Below are 20,344 nucleotides of genomic sequence, written 5' to 3'. Positions count from 1 at the left end.
TTGAGAGGACTCTCCCAATGTGCTCAGGGATCTTTGTATGCAGCATGTGTTACGAGTGTAATGCTGTATGGTAGCGAGATCTGGGCAGTAAAGGAGGAGGATATTCGCCGGCTCAGACATACAGAAATGACAATGATTATGTGTATGTGTAGTGCGTCCCTGCGTGCAAGGTCTGGGGGGGCCGGGTTTACGATAGAAGAGTTGAGAGGTAGGATGAGATTGGAGTGTGTTGGTGTTGTGATGAGGAGAGGTAGATTGAGATGGTTTGGCCATGTGGAGAGGAGGAGGGATGATAATTGGGTGAGGAAGGTGAGAAGCATTAATATTGGGGGTGGGGTTATGAGGGGTAGACCGAGAAAGACATGAGACGAGGTCATTAAGTGTGACCTCAGGGTTAAGGGACAGAACAGGGAGGCTGCAATAGATCGTGCAGCATGGAGGGCTGTCATTAGGTGACCAAGACCGACACACGGAAGCACGTTGGAGCCTTTAAATATGAAACAAATATATATATATATATATATATATATATATATATAGAGTATGTATATGTATATATATTACCTACATATATATACAGTAATCCCTCCAAGATCCAACGTAATAGAGCCAAAGGCATGTCCGGAACTTGGGTTTGTCCGGGACTAGGGAAAATGCCTTCTGGACAGGCACTTATGGACCCTAACCCAACCCAACTCTAAAAGCCACCTAAATAACTCCCTACCGGACATGCACAGCACCTATTTACGACCCTAGTCACACAGATAAGGGACAGAAAGCATGAAATAAATGAAAAGGAACCAGAGAATGAGGAATTATAGGTGAGTATGGAAATTATTTAGCAGTGTACAGGGTACTTACAACACGTCCATGGCCTTCGCATAGATTATCCCGCCTCCTCTCAGACTCTGACAGTACAAAGGTGCACCTGAAGCACGTACAGTAATCCAGTGTTGCTATCTATCTATCTATCTATTGCCAGACGCTTCAATCCCGTTCGGGGTGGCCACAAACAAATCGCCTCCATGCCGCCCTGTCCCCTGTCATTTCACTGCCCCGCTTCCAACTCATGCCCCCCTCTCTCATATACCTCTTCACCCCATCCCTCCATCTCATCCTCGGCCTCCCCCTTCCTCTTCCTCCCTCCACCTCACTCACATGCACTCTCTTCGTCAGTCTTTCACCCTTCATCCTCTCCACATGGCCAAATCACCTCAGTGTATTCCTCCTAACGCTTCCTATCATATCTATATCCACACCACAATGCTCCTTTATATCCTCATTTGTCAGCCTGTCTCTCCATGTGACTCCACAGGCTTCTCTTAAATAACTCATTTCCACTGCTCTCACTCTTGACTTGTGTCCTTCCAGCAACGTCCAAGCTTCACTTCCGTACGTTAGAGTTGGTATCACAATACTGTCATATAGTAACTTTTTCACTTCCATGCTCACTTCCCTGCTTCTTATCACTGCTTTCAAGGAACCAGCAACCTTTCTTCCCTGCTGTTACCCATTCAACCACTTCACCCTCCAAACCTCCATCCTTACTCATCACACTACCCAAGTACATACAGTAAACGTACTCACATTTTCCAATTCCTCACCATCCAACCTCGCTGTCCATTCACTGACTTCACCTCTCTCAAAGACCATCACTTTACTCTTTTCTACGTTCACCTTTAGATTCCGTTTCTTACACACTCTCCCAGACTCATCCACCAAGCCTTGCAGCTCTCCTTTGTCTTCACACAACAACACAGTATCATCTGCAAATAATAGTACAGGGAGTTTCCAAACACTACCCTCTCTCACCAGGGCCACTCCAACATCCACTACCCTACCTTTTACCTCTTTTATTACCCCATCCATGTACAGATTAAACAACCATGGAGACATGACACATCCCTGTTTCAACCCAACCATCAAAGAGAAAAATTCACTCAGTTCCCCATCCACATGCACTGCAGCCTTAGCACCATCATACATATTCTTCACAGCATTCAACAACTTCCCATCTACTCCATATATTCTTAATACTTTGCACAATCCTTGTCTGTCCATCCTGTCATATGCTTTCTCCAAATCCATGAAAGCCACATACAACTTCTTTCCCTTCTCTAGAAACTTTTCCACTAAAGATCTAAGAATGAATATCTGATCTACTGTACACAACCTCTTCCCTTCCTAAAGCCTCCCTGTTCTTCTCCAACTAATTTCTCTGTTCTTTCTCTAACTCTGTCAGTAAGCATCCTACCATACACTTATCCTATTGTACTAAGAAGACAAATGCCCCTATGATTACCACGCACTTCTTTTTCCCCTTTTCCTTTGTACAAGGGAATAATTATACCTGACTTCCAATCCTCCGGGACTCTACCTTCCTTCCAGGCCAATCTGCACATTTTCCACGTCCATTCTACTACTCTCTCTCCCCCATGCTTCAGCATTTCACCACACACTCCATCAATTCCTGGGGCTTTCCCCAATTTAACTTTCTTCATTGCTTCCACAACTTCTATCCTACTGATTTCTTCCTGTCTTCTCACCTCCCTCCTTCTCCCAGCCATTCCCCAGCCACTTATACTCGCATTACTTTCATCCTCTATGTTCAACAATTCCTTAAAGTGTTCTCTCCATCTGCTCACTTTTTCTCCTTTCTCCACTAGTAATCTACCATTTTTATCTTTCACTCCCCTGCTAACTTCACTTCCACCCTTTCTTACTCTTTTCACCTCTTTCCAAAATATTTTCTTACAGTCCCTCACTTTACACTCAAGTTCCTTCCAAATTCCTCATCTGCCCTCTTCTTGCTCTCTCACTAATCTTTTCACCTCTCTCTTTCTTTCTACATAAAACTCTCTCTTCCGCCTCTCAACTTCTTCCATGCCCCTATTTCTCATCCATTCATTGTATGCTTTCTTCTTTTGTGCCATAGCTTGTCTCACCTATTCATTCTACCACGCTGTTCCTTGCACACACCTCCGTCTTCTCTTCATTCCACACACCACATCACATGCTGCACATATTTCTTTTTTGAATATCCTGCACACACCTTCCACGTCCCCCATCTGCTCCAATTCATATTTGCCCAATTGTTCCTCCACCTCTCTCTTATACTCGGCCTTTTTCTCATCCTCTTGTAACCTTTCCACTCTCCATACAAATACTCCTTCTTCCCGTCCTTCCCTTCTTCTATTTCTCCATCTTTATTGGATCTTGATTCTGGCCACCACCAAGTAGTGGTCAGAAAGTCCACTGCCCCAGCCTCTAAAAGCTCTTGCATCCATTACACATTTTTGCATCCTTTCATCCACACACATATAATCAATCATTGCCTTCCATTCATTCAGTTCACCACCCACCCTTCTCATCACTCGCCATGTATACCTGTGGATCATTTTATGCCTGAAGAGGGTATTGGCTATCACCAACCCCCTTCCAGCAGAAATGTCCACTAACGCACTGCCATTCTCATCTATCTCAGCAGGCACACCCCACTCACCAACTATTCCATCCACCTTCACATTCCCTACTTTACCATTCATATCACCGATCAAAAACACTCTCTCATTCCTTCCAAACTTTTCCATGCACACTTCCCCATATGTCCAGAACTCTTCTCTCACTCGCTTGCACGATCTTGTGTTGGCGCATACACACACACAATCGCCCACATTTGTATTCCAACTTTCAATCTTACCCACAAAATCCTTGACCCAACTGATCCATACTCTCTTATGCACAACACTTAATTCTTTGCACTCTGAATTCTAATTTCTTAACACTGCGCTTTCTTTTCTTACATGCACTGCCCTTGAAACTCACTAGAGTTGCATGCTGCACGTAACCCCTCCGTGGCTGAAGGCCCGGAATTTTCTGTCCACACCAGACCAATGCCGGGGCCATTTTTTGAAGTTTCGAAAATTGATTTTTTTTCTTGCCATATTGGAGGGAAAGTTCAGATGCACCTACCATTGCAAATCCCAGCTTGCTAGATGCATTTTGTGGCTTGCAATGGAGCGCGGAAGTTGCAGAAATATCGGCAACCGATATCCGCCGCCCAGGGGTGCTGTCGCAACGCAGCTGGGCAAGTGTTGTTATATTTTTCTCTTACTTCCCAAGCAGTGCAAATGGTGCTGAAATGTTGTACATATATGAGATATTATGATTTTGAATGATTTCAGTACAAAATCTGTTAGGAATGGCTGGAAAAAAAATTGTTATGAATACTTTTTCACCTTTTTGATGTAAAATATGTTTATGGTAGTTTCGAGTTATTTTTTTCATTATTGTTGTGCCCATGCTTGGAAAAGGGAGCGAAGGAGTCGAATTTTCAGTCCTAAACGAGAAAACTGAATGCCCTCCAAGGCTAGACTCTGCCACGGGAGAATAAAATGGAGGGTCAGATCCGATTAGCAATACGGAAGTTGAGTCGCAACTTCGAACTCCCACACCACGAGCATGGCTAAAATTAGAATCGTAATGCAGTTTCAGAACTAAGTCTAATTATTACGAATACAGATACATAGCAGAAATAAATACGTTTACGGACGGGGGAAAACGTATTTTTTCCGTAATAACATGTTCATCTTTCTCTATCATTTTATGTTCATCTTTATCATTTTACCTTGTTATTTTCTCAATATTATGTTGCTGTTTTGTAAACAGGGTGGTTGTTTGTGTTTTGCAAGGGAGGAAAAAGATTGTATTTTCTGTCTGGGTCGAGATAATGGGTGTAACTGTGTTTTTATGCATGACCACGAGCGAAAAAATCGTATATCCACTTGTCACAATAGCAGGTGGTGAACTGACAGATGATATGTGAGAGGGTGAAGTCAAGGTTAGTCTTATGTCCCAGAGTTTTGTTCACTTCCCGATAGTTTTCCCAGTTTTCTACAAGTTGCACTGCATCAAATGATCCAAACCATTACAACAAACCTGAGCAAATAGGTAAAGATACCAAGACAAAAATGTATTTTTTACTTATTATCATGTCTTTTTTGTTTGTGCCTGTATTACTGCTTAATCGTAAACAGGTGGTTGTGTGTGTTTTGCAAGAGAGGACAAAGATGATATGTTCTGCCTGGGTCGAGATAATGGGTGTAGTTGTGCTTGTTTAGTTATGGCTAGGAGCCAGAAAATTGAAAAGCCACTCATCACAGGAGCAGGCTCTGAACTGCTTGATGAGGCGTATGGGAGTGTAGTGTAGGTCAGTGTGAAGACGTTCAGAATGTTCGTTCACTTCTCCAAAATTTTTACAGTTTTTTATAGGCCGTGCTCAGATGATGCCTGCGGCCATTTATCAGCTAAACGTCATTCGACGCCGGCGGCCACGGAGGGGTTAAGCCTTTGCACTCTGAATTCTGATTTTTTAACACTGTACATTCTTGTCTTACATGCTCTGCACTTGAAACTTACCAGTGTAGCACTCTGCACTTAATGCTTGTCACTCTGAATTCTGATTTCTTAACACTGCACTTTCTGTTCTTAATACTGCACAACACTGTAAATTCCCATGTGGTCTAGTGGCGAGTTTTTGCTGTTTATTCACTGTCAGAGTCTGAGAGTAGGTGTTTCACGCAGCCGAGGGGTGTGTCGCTGGGACGTGGTGATGGACTAGCCACTGCAGGCGACTCCGAAGAAAGCCACAAACTCACGTCCAGTGGTGACTCCACCGTGGCCGATGTGCTGTGCTGTGGCTCGGAGGTGGAAGGCCTGTCTTGGTGTGGCAGTGTTGTGGAGCCAGGGCTGGGCACAGCAGGGGTCATGGGCCTGAAGAAACTGTCAGTGGTTTATTGATGCAAGGAACAGCAAGTCTGGTGAGTGATGATTCTCTGCCGAAAAGCACGCACTTCCTCCACAAGTCCAAGGGGCCCCATCTCCCAGTCGCAATCCAGGTGTTCAAGGTAGTCCAGAACGAACTTGACATGCTCCCGGAGTGCACTTAGCTTGGGGATGGCTGGAGTAGTGGTGCACTGAGAGGAGTCCACATCATCCTCCCTCTCCTCGTCGGAATATTGAAGGTGGATACTTGTACCAGCAACTAAAGATGCGATCTCAATATCTGACATGATCTGGTACCCAGGATCGCCTTCGTCGTCTTCCAACAACTCATGCACGTCGTTCACATCCACCTCGTCGCCAGATGCACGAAGATGTGCGTGGAAGTCTTCCACATCAAAACCTAGAAAGTTGTGCACCACATCGGCTCCGAGAAGCAGATGAGACCAACCACTTTGAAGAGTCTTGAGGGAGACTTCCCTCCATGCACTGGCCCAATTATAGATGGCAGACTTGAGATTGTAGCAGTGAAGGTTTTCCACAGTCCGCTGGCCTCGCGTGTCCTACCTCTCTCTGCACTCGTCCTCGAGAACAACCATCATCTCGTCCAGGATCTTCCAACGGTACAGCCTATTTGTTGTCACGATCACTCCTTGGTCCATCGGTTGGATGAGACCAGTCATATTAGGTGGCAAAAAAAGCAACTGATGTAACCATTCTCAGCCACCAGCTCCCTGTCGGATGGATGCACAAGTGCATTGTTCAGGAGAAGGAGAGCCTTTACCTGGTCACGTGGGAATCCCAGTGTCTTTGTCTGACAATGGATGACCTCCTTGACAAAGTGCTTGTGAAACCAGTCTTTGAAGATCTTGGCTGTGAACCAAGCCTTCACAGAATGGTACCACACGACGGGAAGGACATCCATCACCCCATGAAGGCACCGAGGCTGCTTTGCACGGCCAACAATAATGGGCTTGAGCCAGTGCATGCATTTTAGCATTGGTGCAACACAAAGCAGATATCCGCTGCTTAGAGAGCTTGCGGCCAGGTACGCTCTTCTCCATCTCCTCTGCTAGGGTGTTTGTTGGCAGCAAGCAATAGAATAGACCAGTTTTGTTAGTGTTGTAGACTTGACCAAGAGTGAGGCTCTCCCTGTCAATCAAGCCCATCACCTTCTGCCGAAACTCTTCTACTCCATCCTCGTTGGCATCCAAAGCATCGCCATTGACCTTACGGTTGGTAAGTCCATGCCGTAACTTGAAAACGAAGAGCCAACCCCTAGATGTCTTGAAGTCTGGGGACTCGTAGAGCCTTGCGAACTTCTTGGCAGTAGCCTTCAACTCCGTACCACACACCAGCACACCAGCAGCACATTGTTGATGGTACCATTCAGCGTGGAGCAGTCGACATCTGCAGACCTGGGAGGGTACATAATCTTCCTCAGCACATTGCGTTTGGTCTTCTATGCAAAGTCAGCTGTGTACTAGGTGAGTTTGTCCCAGGATTTCTTGATATTGAACAAGGTAGAGCGGGCCAGGTTGAATTCTCGTAGGATGCAGGACATCAACCATCCCACGTCCGCCTTTTTCATTATCTCCCACTTCTTCTTCAGAGTCAGAATTACTCATTTCCCCTTCTCGGGCAGCAGGGCCATCATCACACACACGAGTAAGAGAAAGCAGAGGAACAGCAGGGCCTGCAGCAGGTTGGGCACCACCACAAAAGCGAGCACATGGGCGGCCATGGTGACATCACACACACGAGTAAGAGAAAGCAGAGGAACAGCAGGGCCTGCAGCAGGTTGGGCACCACCACAAAAGCGAGCACATGGGCGGCCATGGTGACAAGCTTGCACTCACGACGATGGGTAGGCGGGAAATGGGGAGGAGCCAGGGCCGCCCTGCCGAACGTCGGTGGAACTACACGGTAAAACACAGCTGTTTGGCGCCGCGTGCCAAGTTCAAAATATAGCTGGAAAAAATGTTGGGATTTTTTTTTTTTTTACGTTTTTTGGCCATTTTTGGTTTCCGGAGGCCCGAGCTCAAAATGTCCGGGAATTGGGGTGTCCGGGACTTGGGCGTCCAGGTCTTACAGGGATTACTGTATATGTGGTAGGTGGGGGCGCTCACCACCTGCTCACTTAATGTAGTGCTGCTCTCAGATGTCTGCCCTTTCCTCTCCTTGTATTGCTACTGATAATTTGAAGTTTATGCATTTTTTTCGGTATAATCCTGTGTCATCCTTAGTATTTTTATTTTATTTGCCAATACCTTTTTCCTTTAAACCATCAGAATGCCTTCGAACCTGAAGCCATGTACAACATATAGCGGCCAATTCACTGGTTCTTTTTTCAGTGACCCCTCCAAGGTTTGCACCGTTTGCAAAGACTGACGATGTATGGAGGAGAAGCTGATGGAGGCAAATAATCACATAGATTTTCTGACCCGCAGGATCAATGCGCTGGAAGAATTTGCTGCACTCGACATTGGTCGCAGTGCAGGAGCCAGTGAGGGTCAACAAAGAGATCCAGTTCCTGTTGCATCACCCCGTGGGATCTTTCCGAGTACAGAAGGAGCCAGGGAGGGTCAGTGAAGGATCTGGTTCTCATTTCATCACCCTGCAGAATCCTCCCGAGCATCCCTGCGGTTACACCTCCAATGACTAACGACTTTTCTGCACAGGACGTTGTACCAGTGCAAAATGGAGTGAGGGCAGTGAAGAAGTGAAGCATCATCCCAGTAACTACCTATAACAGATTTCAGATCCTTGCAGAGGTAGAAGAGGAGCCCCAAGAAGTTTGGTTAATAAGAGACTCCATCATCCAAGGACAGTTGATGGAGTTTTGCAGCAAGACACCTACTAACAGAAAATGTTTCTGTATTCCAGGTGCAGGAGTTAATGATGTCAGTGAGGTCCTTGATGTAGTAACTAGCAGTTCCCCCGAAAACCCACATGTCATACATGCAGGAACGAATGACGTGGTCCAAACCCGTTTGGTGCAGCGGTTTCAGGCAATGATCTAGTGATACAAGGCTAAGACTAAAAACATTTTTATTTCAGGGGCACTACCTAGAATTGCAGCTAGCAGTGCATTCTACAGTAAGGCCTTCAGTCTTAATTATTGATTAAAGTCTCTTTGTCAGCAGGAAGGTACAGTATTGACTTTTTCAGTGCATGGAACGATTTCTATCAACAGCCGGGTTTGTTTGCAAGAGATGGTCTGCACTTGAATGCAGTTGGTTCTGCGCACTTAGGCCGTGTCCTGGATGAAGCTGTGTGGTCCTACTGGAAAAAAACGGACAGCCTTCAGGACGAACAGAAACGTTGACATAAACTATAATCAAAGAATGGCCGGTGTCCCAGACAACCCTCGTCGTAGTAAGGATAATGTTATAGTTTTTCTTGTAAATGTGCGCAGTTTGAGAAATGAGTTTACAGATTTAGAGGTCCAAGTATTTGTTGATGACTACAACATTGTTGCCATTATTGAATCTTGGATAGATACTCAAGAAAGAGATTTTATAGCAGAATATAACCTTCCAGGTTACAGTATTTTCAGTAATCTGAGGAGTGGGAGAATGGGTGGTGGCATACTGGTATATATTAAAAGTAACCTTCATCCAGTTGTAATTCCTAAACCATCCATTGACAACATAGTTGTAACTTATGTCCAGCTCAGAAATGAATCACACAGAAAGATGACATTTCGATTAATTCATTGTTCACTGGCCCAGTCCTACGAACAAATAGCAGAAGTCTGTTGCACCCAGAATACTGTAATTGTTGGAGATTTCAACTTACCAGTAACAAGATGAACTGGATCCTTATCTTCACACACTGGGTTAGACTTGTAAAATAACTTACGTATATCAGTTTGTAGAACAACCCACATGTGGAGAAAATATCCTAGATCTTATACTGGCGATGTCAGAAAACTTTGTTCATAATGTTCAGGTACGAGAATTGAGTACTTGTGATCATCACATAGTCACGTTGAACCTCAGTTTCTGTAACACCGATCAAAATTGTAGTTACGAGAAAATCCCAGACTACAGGAAAGCCAATTTTCACAAATTAAAGATAACTTTACTTAGCAGTGAATGGGAACCAATTACTGAAAATACAAATATACACACAGTATGGGCAGAGTTCACAGAAATCGTTAATAAGGCAGTTAAGGATTGTGTACCGATACCTAATAGAAGACCAGCGAAAAGTAATTAGCCAAAATGGTGGAACAGCAATATTAAGAGAAATCTTTCAGCAAAATAGCTTGCTTGTCAGAAATACAAAGCTACTAATAATGAGGAGGATAAAAGTTACTTACCATAACTTACGCTGTAATGCTAAGAATAATAAAGCAAAGTAAGAAAAACCTTGAAGTGCATATTGCAAGCATCAGCAAATGAAACCCCAAAGAATTTTTCAGTTATATCAGAAATAACAAAACACCAACAACAGGACCACTAGTATCAGCAGATGGTGAGCATACAAATGATGAAACCAAGATGGTTAAAATTCTTAATTCTTTCTTTACATCGGTATTTACAGTAGAAAGTCCATGTTCGATCCAAACATTGTCCTACGCACACGTAGATGAAGACAACACACTCAAAGAAATAGTTATCAGTGAGAGAGATGTATTCCGTGTGCTAAATCAACTAATGAATGAGGGTGAGATTTGGAAGCTTCCGGTGTTGCTGTTTGCTGATGATACAGTATTGTTGAGTGAAGATGAATGGGAGTTGCAAGGTTTGGTGAATGAATTTGGGACAGTGTGTAGGAGGAGGAAGCTGAAAGTTAATGTAAACAAAAGTAAAGTTATGGTGTTTGAAAGGAATGAAGTCACAGAGTGTGCAGTGAGGTTGGATGGTGAGGATATGGAGAATGTGAGTGCATTCAAGTACTTGGGTAGTGTGATGAGTAAGGATGGAACTTTGGGGGATGAAGTACGTGAAAGGGTACAGCAGGGAAGGAAGGTTGTTGGTACACTGAAAGCAGTGATGAGAAATAGGGAGGTGAGTATGGAAGTTAAGAAGTCACTGCATGATAGTATTGTGATCCCTACCCTGACGTATGGAAGTCAGGCGTGGACCTTGCAAGAGGGGAACAAGTCAAGAGTGAGAGCAGTGGAAATGAGTTACTTGAGAGGAGCATGTGGAGTGACATGGAGGGACAGGTTGACGAATGAAGAAGTGAAGGAACGGTGTGGGGTAGATGTGTATGTGGTTGAGAAGATTAGGAGAAATACACTGAGGTGGTTTGGACATGTGAAGAGAATGGAGAATGAAAGACTGACTAAGAAGGTGTATGTAGGTGAGGTGGAGGGAGGGAGAGGGAGGGGTAGACCGAGGATGAGGTGGAGGGATGGAGTTGAGAGGTATATGAGTGAGGGGGGGGTGAGTTGGGGGGAGGGTAGTCAAATGGTGGGTGACAGAGTGACTTGGAGGCGTTTTGTCTGCGGCCACCCTTTGCGGGATTAGGGCGTCGGGCTATAGATAGATAGATAGATAGAAATAAAACACCAGGGCCAGATAGAATATCTCCAAGAATCTTAAAGGAGCCAAAATATGAAATAGTGAAACCCTTAACACATATATTCAATATCTCTCACAAAAGCGGCACTGTACCAAGCTACTGGAAATTAGCTAATGTAACTCCGATATTTAAAAAGGGAGACAAATCTCAACCCACCAGTTACTGACCAATAAGCCTGACATCAGTTGTTTGCAAGTTGTTAGAAACCATAATTAGAGTTAAATTGGTCAAGCATTTAGAACAGAAGAATCTCGTCAAAGACTTTCAGCACGGATTCTGAATAAGTGTTCATGTCTTACTAATGTACTTGATTTTTTCAGTGATATTATCAACGTGTATGACAGCACTAAATCAGTTGATGTCATTTACCCTGATTTCAAAAAAGGTTCCACATATCTGACTCGTCGAGAAACTGCTTGTCTGTGGTATTGGTGGCAGTTTACTAAGATGGATTGAAAGCTGGCATACGAATCGTAAACAAAGAGTTGTAATCATGATAAGGAATCAGACTGGAAAAAGTTGTACGTGGAGTAGTGCAAGGCTCAATTTTGGGTCCTGTTCTTTTCTTGAGTTATATAGACGACAATGATGAAGGCATGTTTTGTAAATTATCAAAATTTTCTGATGATACGAAGATTGGTAATAGAGCAGATACCCCAGAAAAAAGAATACTGATTCAAAGGGATTTGATAAATTGCTTAATTGGGCTGAAAAATGGCAAATGGATTTTAATTTTAATAAATGCAAAATTCTACTTATTGGAAGTAAAAATGAAAAATGTTGTTATACAATGAATCATTCTCAACTCATGAATGTAAACCATGAAAAGGATCTAGGAATAATTGTAACAGATGATCTTTTACCAAGTTAACAGTGCACAGAAGCTATAAAGAAAGCTAACAAACTAGTTGGATTTATAGGTAGATCATTTGAGTTCAAATCTGAAAATATAATTCTTACCCTGTTCAATTTCTTTGTGCATCCACATCTAGAGTACTGTGTGCAGTTCTGGTCACAGTATTACAGGAAAGATATTGAGAAATTAGAGAGAGTGCAGCAACAAGCAACAAAAATGATACCCAGATTGAGGAGCGAATCATACGAGGAGCGATTAAAAAGCCAAAGTTATTTAACCTATCAAAGCGTAGACTACAAAGGGATCTGATTCAAGTATTCAAGATTATTAAAGGAGTCGATAGTGTGGATGCTGACAAGTACTTTGCCATTGGTCGTTCAAACTACAGTAGTCCCTTTAAGACCTGGTTGCCCAAGTCCTGGACATTTTGGGCTTGGGTCCAAAAATTTCCAAAAAACATCAAAATGAACAAGAAAAAAAAGCCAGTATGTGTTCTTCTCTACTCTAAATTTGCTGCTTGGTGATGAATAGCTGTGTTTCGGCGCATAGGTCTGGCAACATCCGCTAGAGCACCCCTCCATCTTCCCCGCTTTCCGCCCACTTACTGTCAAGACTGCACGCTTGTCACCATGGCTACCCATGTACTCGCTTTTGTGGTGGACAGTGAATAAACTGCAATACCTCACCACTAGACCATATTGGAATTTGCAGTGTATGCAGTGTTAAGAAATTAGAGTTCAGAGTGCAAAGGATTAAGTGCAGCACAACATTGGATTACTGTATGTGCTTCAAGTGCACCTTCACCACTCTCAGAGCCATAGAGGAGGTGCGTTAATCTTCGCGACGGCCACAGACGTGTTGTAAGTACCTTGTACACTGATAAATATTTTCTGTACTCACTTCTGATTTCTCATTCTCTGGTTCCTTTTCATTTATTTCATGGTTTCTGTCCCTTATTTGTGTGAATAGGGTCTTAAATAGGTGCTGTGCATGTCCGGTAGGGAGTTATTTAGGTGGCTTTCAAAGTTAGGCTGGGTTGGGGTCTATACGTACCTGTCCAGGGGCATTTTCCCTAAGTCCCAGACAAAACCAAGTCCTGGACATGCCTTTGGCTCTGTTATGTCATATCTTGGAGGGATTACTGTATACTAGAGGTAAGGGGTACAATATTATTGGAAAGCATTTCCAGTCTAATGAATCAAAAGCCTTTTTTGTTTAACAGGGTTGTTAACTTTTGGAATGAACTGCCCAGGGTTGTTGATTGCAGTACAGTGGTGAAATTTAAAAAATCGCATGGATAAGTATCTTGCCTCAAAACATCAGTTAAACGCCTTTATGACTGAATAATAATGTAAGCTGTTTTTCTCTGTTTCAGATCGTGATGAAACTATAGCAGGGAAATACTATGTAATTTATGATAATTGTAGCTTATTAACACTTGTAGTATTTAGATATAGTAGGACAGAGTATAGTTTACCACTTTTCAGTCCTTCCTATGAAAATTCCATGTCAACTTTTCCATTCTGAATGGTGGTCCAGCTCACTTTTTCCCTGCCAGCTTCAACTGGAGGATTTGGTGGGTGGGGGAGAGCTTTCTTGCTTTACCATCTGTACCTTCAACCTGTAGAATTAGATACCATAGTGATAGTCTTCTCTGTAACAAGCTGCCTCAAAAGGACCATTAGGTCTGTTGCTGTTTTCTTTCCTATGTAGGCTACTCCTCTTTGCTCCTCCCTCCTTTCCTTCCTTCCTTGTCTCTCTTTACTTCATTCATTCCTCATCCTTCTGCCCACGGGTGACTTTACACTCCTTCTTTTGTCTTTCTTTCCTTCATTCTTTCCCATTCCTTCTGCCTATGGGTAACTGTACACTAAGTGACAACCCGAATGGTTTCCTTCACACCAGGAAAACATTTACTATGCTGGATGGTAACCATATAACCAAATTATGGTGCTTGGTGGTTTCGTGGGTAATTGTGGCACTCCAGTCAGATTGAGCTGGTGAAGGTTTATATCCAAGGGGTGGTTGGGGTTATTGCTCTCATAATGCTACTCATGGATGAGTGAGGCTGGTCACTGTCATCTTAAATGACAGGTCCAACTTGCCTAGCCCCAGGCTCCTACACTTCTCATGGGGCAATGTAGTATTGGATGATGGATATATATATATACACACACACACACACACACACACACAAATATATACTGTATGTAGAATTCCCCGTCACTTGTGAGCATGAGAAATAGAGTATTGATGAAGATAGTAAGAAAATGATACTGGTAGAATGAATCAGAGATGACTTGCAGGATCTCCATATGTTCACATGTAAAGAATCTTCAGGCCTTTGGATTTCATACCATGATCTTCTCATTACACCAGAACATTTGCATCTTAGATCAGGAAGCTTAAAAAAAGAAAAAATGTCAACAGTATACACCATAATTGTTCACTTCCCCTTCCTCCCCAACAGGTGTTCTGTTCACAGTGGCTGAGTGACCACCAGATTGCAATGGGAACCAAGTGCAACAAACTAATGGTGTATGATGTTAACACCCGCCAGATGGACGTCATACCTTCTCTACGCAGTGGGGAGTTACACCGGCCCCCAGAGCAACAGTGTGGGATCCATTCAATTGAAATTAACCCCTCGCGGACCCTACTAGCTACAGGAGCTTATAGCTCAAATGACATTGCAGTGTACAGACTACCTACCCTAGATCCTGTGTGTGTTGGTGAGAAAGCTCACAATGACTGGATTTTCGATATGTGTTGGCTTGATGACCAGTTTCTCGTTTCGGGATCACGAGACACTCGGCTAGCACTGTGGCGGATTGATGAAGATGTAGAGAATAGTGACTCTAGTTTATTGCCAAACTATGGGCATGTTAAGCCAGTTAAGGTGAAAAAGTGCAACGGTGCAGAAAAAGTACGGGCAGTTATTTTCAACCCCAATTATACAGAAATAATTGCACTGTCTCTAAACGCTTACCTGCATGTGTGGGATGCAAACCGTTTTGTTCAAAAAATGTCTCGGAAGTTGCCTCATGGGATGGAAAATGTGTGTCTGACCCAGAAGGAAGATTACTCCTTGTATGCCATTGGTTCCAAGTCTCACACCACCTTACTTGACCCCAGAACACTGCACCATGTGAGAAAGGTAGGAGCAGATCTTAGAGTCTAGAAGATAAGAAGAATATGTAACTAATGGAGGAGGGGAGAGACACATGAAATACTGTACATCACAAAAATCAGCACAGTACAATGATACCTTAAAATGGGGGTTAGGGGTGTAGAAGCTTTATTATATGTACAATAAAACCACATACCTTATTGTAGTGAAGCCATCCAGTTATTATATTACAGTATACAATATACACCATCCACTCACTCGATGTAGTGCTGCTATCGGGTGTCTGTCCTTTCCTGTCTTCCTTCTTTTCTTCCTTCCTCCTCTGACTTTATTTCCTTCATTCTTTCCTCTTCCTTCTGCCTGTGGGTGACTTTTCACTCCAACTTCTGTCTTTCTTCCCTTCGTTCTTTCCTCTTCCTTCTGCCTGTGGATGATTCTACTCTGAGTGACAGGTCAAGTGGTTTCCTGTACACCAGGAAGCCATTTACTACACTGCATGGTAACCATATAGCCAAATTATGGCACTTGGTGGTTTAGTGGGTAATTAAGGTGCTCTAATCGGATTGAGCCGGTGAAGGTTTATATCCAATGGTTGGTTGAGGTTTATTGCTTACATAATGCCACTCAAGGATGAGTGAGGCTGGTCGTTCTCATCTTAAATGTCTGGACCAACTTGCCTAGCCCCGGGCTTCTTCGCTCCTCATGGGGCAACATAGAATTGGATGATGGATGGATGGATACAGTATATAACACGTAGCAGCATAGCAAAGAAAAAGTACTGAAAAACTGGTCAAGCGTATATTTTTATGGTGTGATTTACAGATAAAGAAAGAAGTATATAGTCAGTATACAGCACATGTAATAGAGAGAATAAAGAAGTGGTCATGTGGCAAGATGTTGTCCAGTTCCCATGGTAGCAGGTAGGGCCTCACCACAGCCAGGAAAGTACTTACCATACTTTAATAAAAGTCCTTTGCACAAGCAAATCATTCTTTCAGCTTTTGGGAGAAACAAACTGGAAGACTCTAGGTGCCCTCATTCATCCATAGTGATGAGTTATTTGTCAGTTGATCAACCAGGCAGTTAGTCACCACTGACCATTTGGCCTGCAGACTGCTGATCAAGCATAAGTATTCAAAGAATGTTGGAGTGTTTTGTTTCGTTTCGTTTTTAAAGGCTCCAACATGCTTGCATGTGTCGGCCTTGGTCACCTAATGGCGGCTCTCCACGCTGCACGATCCATTGCAGCCTCCCTGTCCAGTACCTTAACCCTAAGGTCACACTTAATGACCTCGTCCCGTGTCTTTCTCGGTCTACCCCTCATAACCCCACCCCCAATATTAACACTTCTCACCTTCCCCACCCAATTATCATCCCCCATCCTCTCCACATGTCCAAACCACCTTAATCTACCTCTCCTCATCACAACACCAATACACTCCAGTCCCTACCTCTCAACTCTTCCATTGTAAACCCAGCCCCTCCAGGCCTTGGACGCAGGGACGCACTGCACATCCACCTAATCATTGTCATTTCTGTACGTCTGAGCCGGCGAATATCTTCCTCCTTCGCTGCCCAGGTCTCACTGCCATACAGCATTACACTCCTAACACATGCTGCATACAAAGACCCCTTAGCACGTAGGGAGAGCCCTCTCAATGTCAGGAGGGGCAAGAGCTCCCTGAACTTCTTCCAACCACTTCTCACCCTAGCCATAGACCCACCTCCAGCACACAACATGTCTCCCAAATAAAAAAACTCTTCCACACACTCAAGAGATTCACCAGCAAGTTCAATCCTTTCACGTCTGACAATCTCCACCTGCTCACCCCGGCACGCTGTACACATAAAATCAGCATTATCTCGCAGTCTACCTCTGATACCACTACATCTCTTATGCACCCATTTATCACACACACCGCACAAGATGGAATTACTTCCCATGCCCTTGTGGCAAACTGCACATGGCCACTCTCCCTCGTCTTTGACAGTACCGCCACCAACCCTAGATATCATCACTTATGTTTTATCTGCATTTACCCTTAAACCCTTTTGCCCCATACCATCTCTCCACTTCCTAAACCTTTCCTCCGCCTCCCTTTCATTCTCTGGAGTGTTTATATATGTATTTACATAATTCATCTTTGTCTAGGTGAATATCTGTATTTATCTTGATGATGTAAGATAATGAACATGATAATATTATTAACTTAATGGAATTTCCTAAGGGCATATGGCATAAGATAGCATAGAAAATGAAAAAAGAAACAAGACATCATAATTCATTGTTAAACCATATTAAGTCCTGACTTTGTTACTGTATAATTTTATTGCATAATCAAGTTTCTTTGACAAGTGCAGTAAAAAATATATATATATATATATATATATATATACACACACACACACACACACAAAAGAATACCCCTATGCAGTACAGTATATGTTGGGGGTGTGTACTGACAAGCATCAGCTTATATCAGATCATCCTGTATCAAAACAATTTCACCATAAGATTTTTAAGAAATGATGAGGATTTGTTCCTGACTCTCCCTAAGAAAATACTACACTCCGCACCCCAGAATGGTATAAAAGCAAAAGTGGTAATGTACAGTAAATTAATTTATTAAAAAATATAGTCAGACCTCCATGATCATAGTTAATTGGTCTACCAGGCTACCTGTTACATGAACCATATTACCCTTTCCTCTCATATTTCTCATAACTAGTGAGGCAACATTCATAACTATCAGTTTTTGTCTGTGTGAATGTGAAATTTTCAGTTAACCATTCCTGGCCATCAGTTTTTATCCTAATGAATACAACATCTCATAATTCTAGCAACAGTTCACATTATTTTTTTCTAAATTTGCTGAAAAATATTTCTGTCAGCACTTTGATTATTCAGTATAATAATCCCAGTCAAATCAAGAACTTTAACTACATCACATCAAAGGTACATTATGTGTGTGGCATGCATAAAACAATGTTTGGATTGTTTGCACATGAGGAGGCCTGTTGCTGCAAGTCATGCTGTTATAGTTACCAATATGTACTTAGTGAATCACTGTACTGCCAGCTCCATTATTTTGGTATATACTGTATATTCACTTCCATGTCTAATCAGAGTGTTGTATTAGCAGTTTGCTAGGAGGATATAGTGCTGTAAGAGAATGTTGGGAGGGACTGAGAGCAGTAGAAATGAGTTATTTGAGAGGAGCATGTGGAGTCACATGGAGAGACTAACAAATGAGGAAGTGAAGGAGCTTTGTGGTGTGGATGTGGATGTGATAGGCAGCATTAGGAGAAAGACTGAGATGGTTTGGCCATGTGGAGAGGATGGAGAGTGAGGGACTTATGAGGAGAGAGTATGTGAGTGAGGTGGAGGGGAGGAGAGAGAGGGGGAGGCCAAGGATGAGATGGAGGGATGGAGTGGATAGGTATATTGAGAGAGTGGGGTGTGAGCTGGGATCAGGGCAGTGAAATGGCGGGGGACAGGGCAACATGGAGGTGATTTGTTTGTGGCCACCCCTTACAGGATTAAGGCGTCTGGCAATAGTTAGATAGATAGAAGAGATTTTAGCATGCTAAAAACAATAAAAGTATATCAGTCTAGTTACCTTCTTTGTGAATGTTAAATTGCCAGTCATTTCAGGTGTGGGGCACACTTAAGTTCCCATTCTTAATCATTGCAAACACAAAGAAACGTATCTCGTCTTAAAGAGAGGTACTCCTTTATTCAGTAATGGGAATTAGTAGTTGAGAAGTATGTGCAAATCAGTGATGTGGTGAGCTGCAGGTGACTTTATGGCAGATGGAAGAGCCCACCATTCAGGCACAAGTGTAGTGCTGCTTTCGTGTGACTTTACGTTGGGTGACAAACCAAATGGTTTCCTCTAATCTAGGAAACTATTTACAGTGATGAGTGGTAATCATATAACCTATATATAGCTAACCAAGTGGTACCTGATGGTCTTGTGTGTCAAGGTGCTCTCTCCAGATGGGACCGATAATGGTTTAAATTTGAGGGGTGGCTGGGGTGTTATTCACAGAATGCCAATCAAGGTAGCATGTGCCCTTACATTTCTGTTTGGGGGGGAGGTGATAATGAACGGATGGATGATACTTGTGCTAATACACAAAATTAAAATTTGCAAATAAGCAAAAGGAGTGTGTCCATGCACAGTTTGCCACAGGGGTGTAGCAAGTGTTTTGTGCTGTGTTTGTGGTAAGTGGGTACAAAAGAGATGTGCAGTAGTGGTGTTAGAAGTAGGCTGCTAAATAATGCTGATTTTGTGTGTGTGGTGTGTAGAGGAGAGCACGCAGAGGCAGAGGCGGTAAAGGATTACTTTTGCAGGAGAGTCTTGGATGTGTGGAGGAGTTTTATTATTTGGCAACATATGTGCTGCAGATCAGGTTGAAGCTGGTTAGGTTGCAGGTTTAAGGAGTGATAGGAAGTTCAGGTGGATGGGGGAGGGGAGCTGTGGATGGGGATGCCCATCATGCACTCACTCAATGTAGAGTGATGCCATATGAGCTCAACACTGAGTGACAGGCCAAATGGTTTCCTGTACCCAGGAAACCATTTACTACTCTGGGTGGTAACCATATAACCAGGGTTTCTGGCAGGGTTAAGTATCCACCAGATTCCCCTATCCAAAATCACTTAATCATGGCAGTCGTTTCAGAGAGCCTCCGAGGGCAGACTCGCAAGGCCATGTTGAATGTGAGAGGTGTGAATGAGGAGAGCAAGAGGGTGGAAGTGGTGAATGTGTTCAAGAGTGCTAGGTATGCCATGATGGCATTGTGTGAAACGAAGATGAAGGGGTGCGAAGTGGAGGAGTGGGAGGGTGTGAAATGTGTAAGATCGGGAATGAATGGGCGAGGAAGATGCATGGAAAGAGTTGCTTTGTTCATGAATGAAATGTGGCAGAGTGGAATGAGAGACTACAAATATGTCAGTTCGAGGTGTATGTATGTTAAGTTCAAGTTTGAGGAGGTGAAAGTGGCAGCGATTGTAGCTTATACACCGTGTGAGA

General features: G+C 43.3%; 1 protein-coding gene across 1 annotated transcript in view; it reads left to right on the top strand.

Annotated features, from left to right (window-relative positions):
• Positions 1-20,344, top strand: part of DCAF12 (DDB1 and CUL4 associated factor 12-like protein) — a 96,021-nt gene that overhangs the window by 46,861 nt on the left and 28,816 nt on the right. Inside the window, exon 4 of the mRNA XM_080274233.1 lies at positions 14,646-15,332. Coding sequence (XP_080130359.1) covers positions 14,646-15,332 — 687 coding nt within the window. The remainder of the gene's footprint in view (positions 1-14,645; positions 15,333-20,344) is intronic.

This window comes from Coenobita brevimanus, chromosome 57, assembly GCF_032717465.1.
Source record: "Coenobita brevimanus isolate Jiangsu-jjx chromosome 57, ASM3271746v2, whole genome shotgun sequence".
NCBI lineage: Eukaryota > Metazoa > Arthropoda > Malacostraca > Decapoda > Coenobitidae > Coenobita > Coenobita brevimanus.
This window is presented reverse-complemented; position numbering and strand designations above follow the sequence as displayed.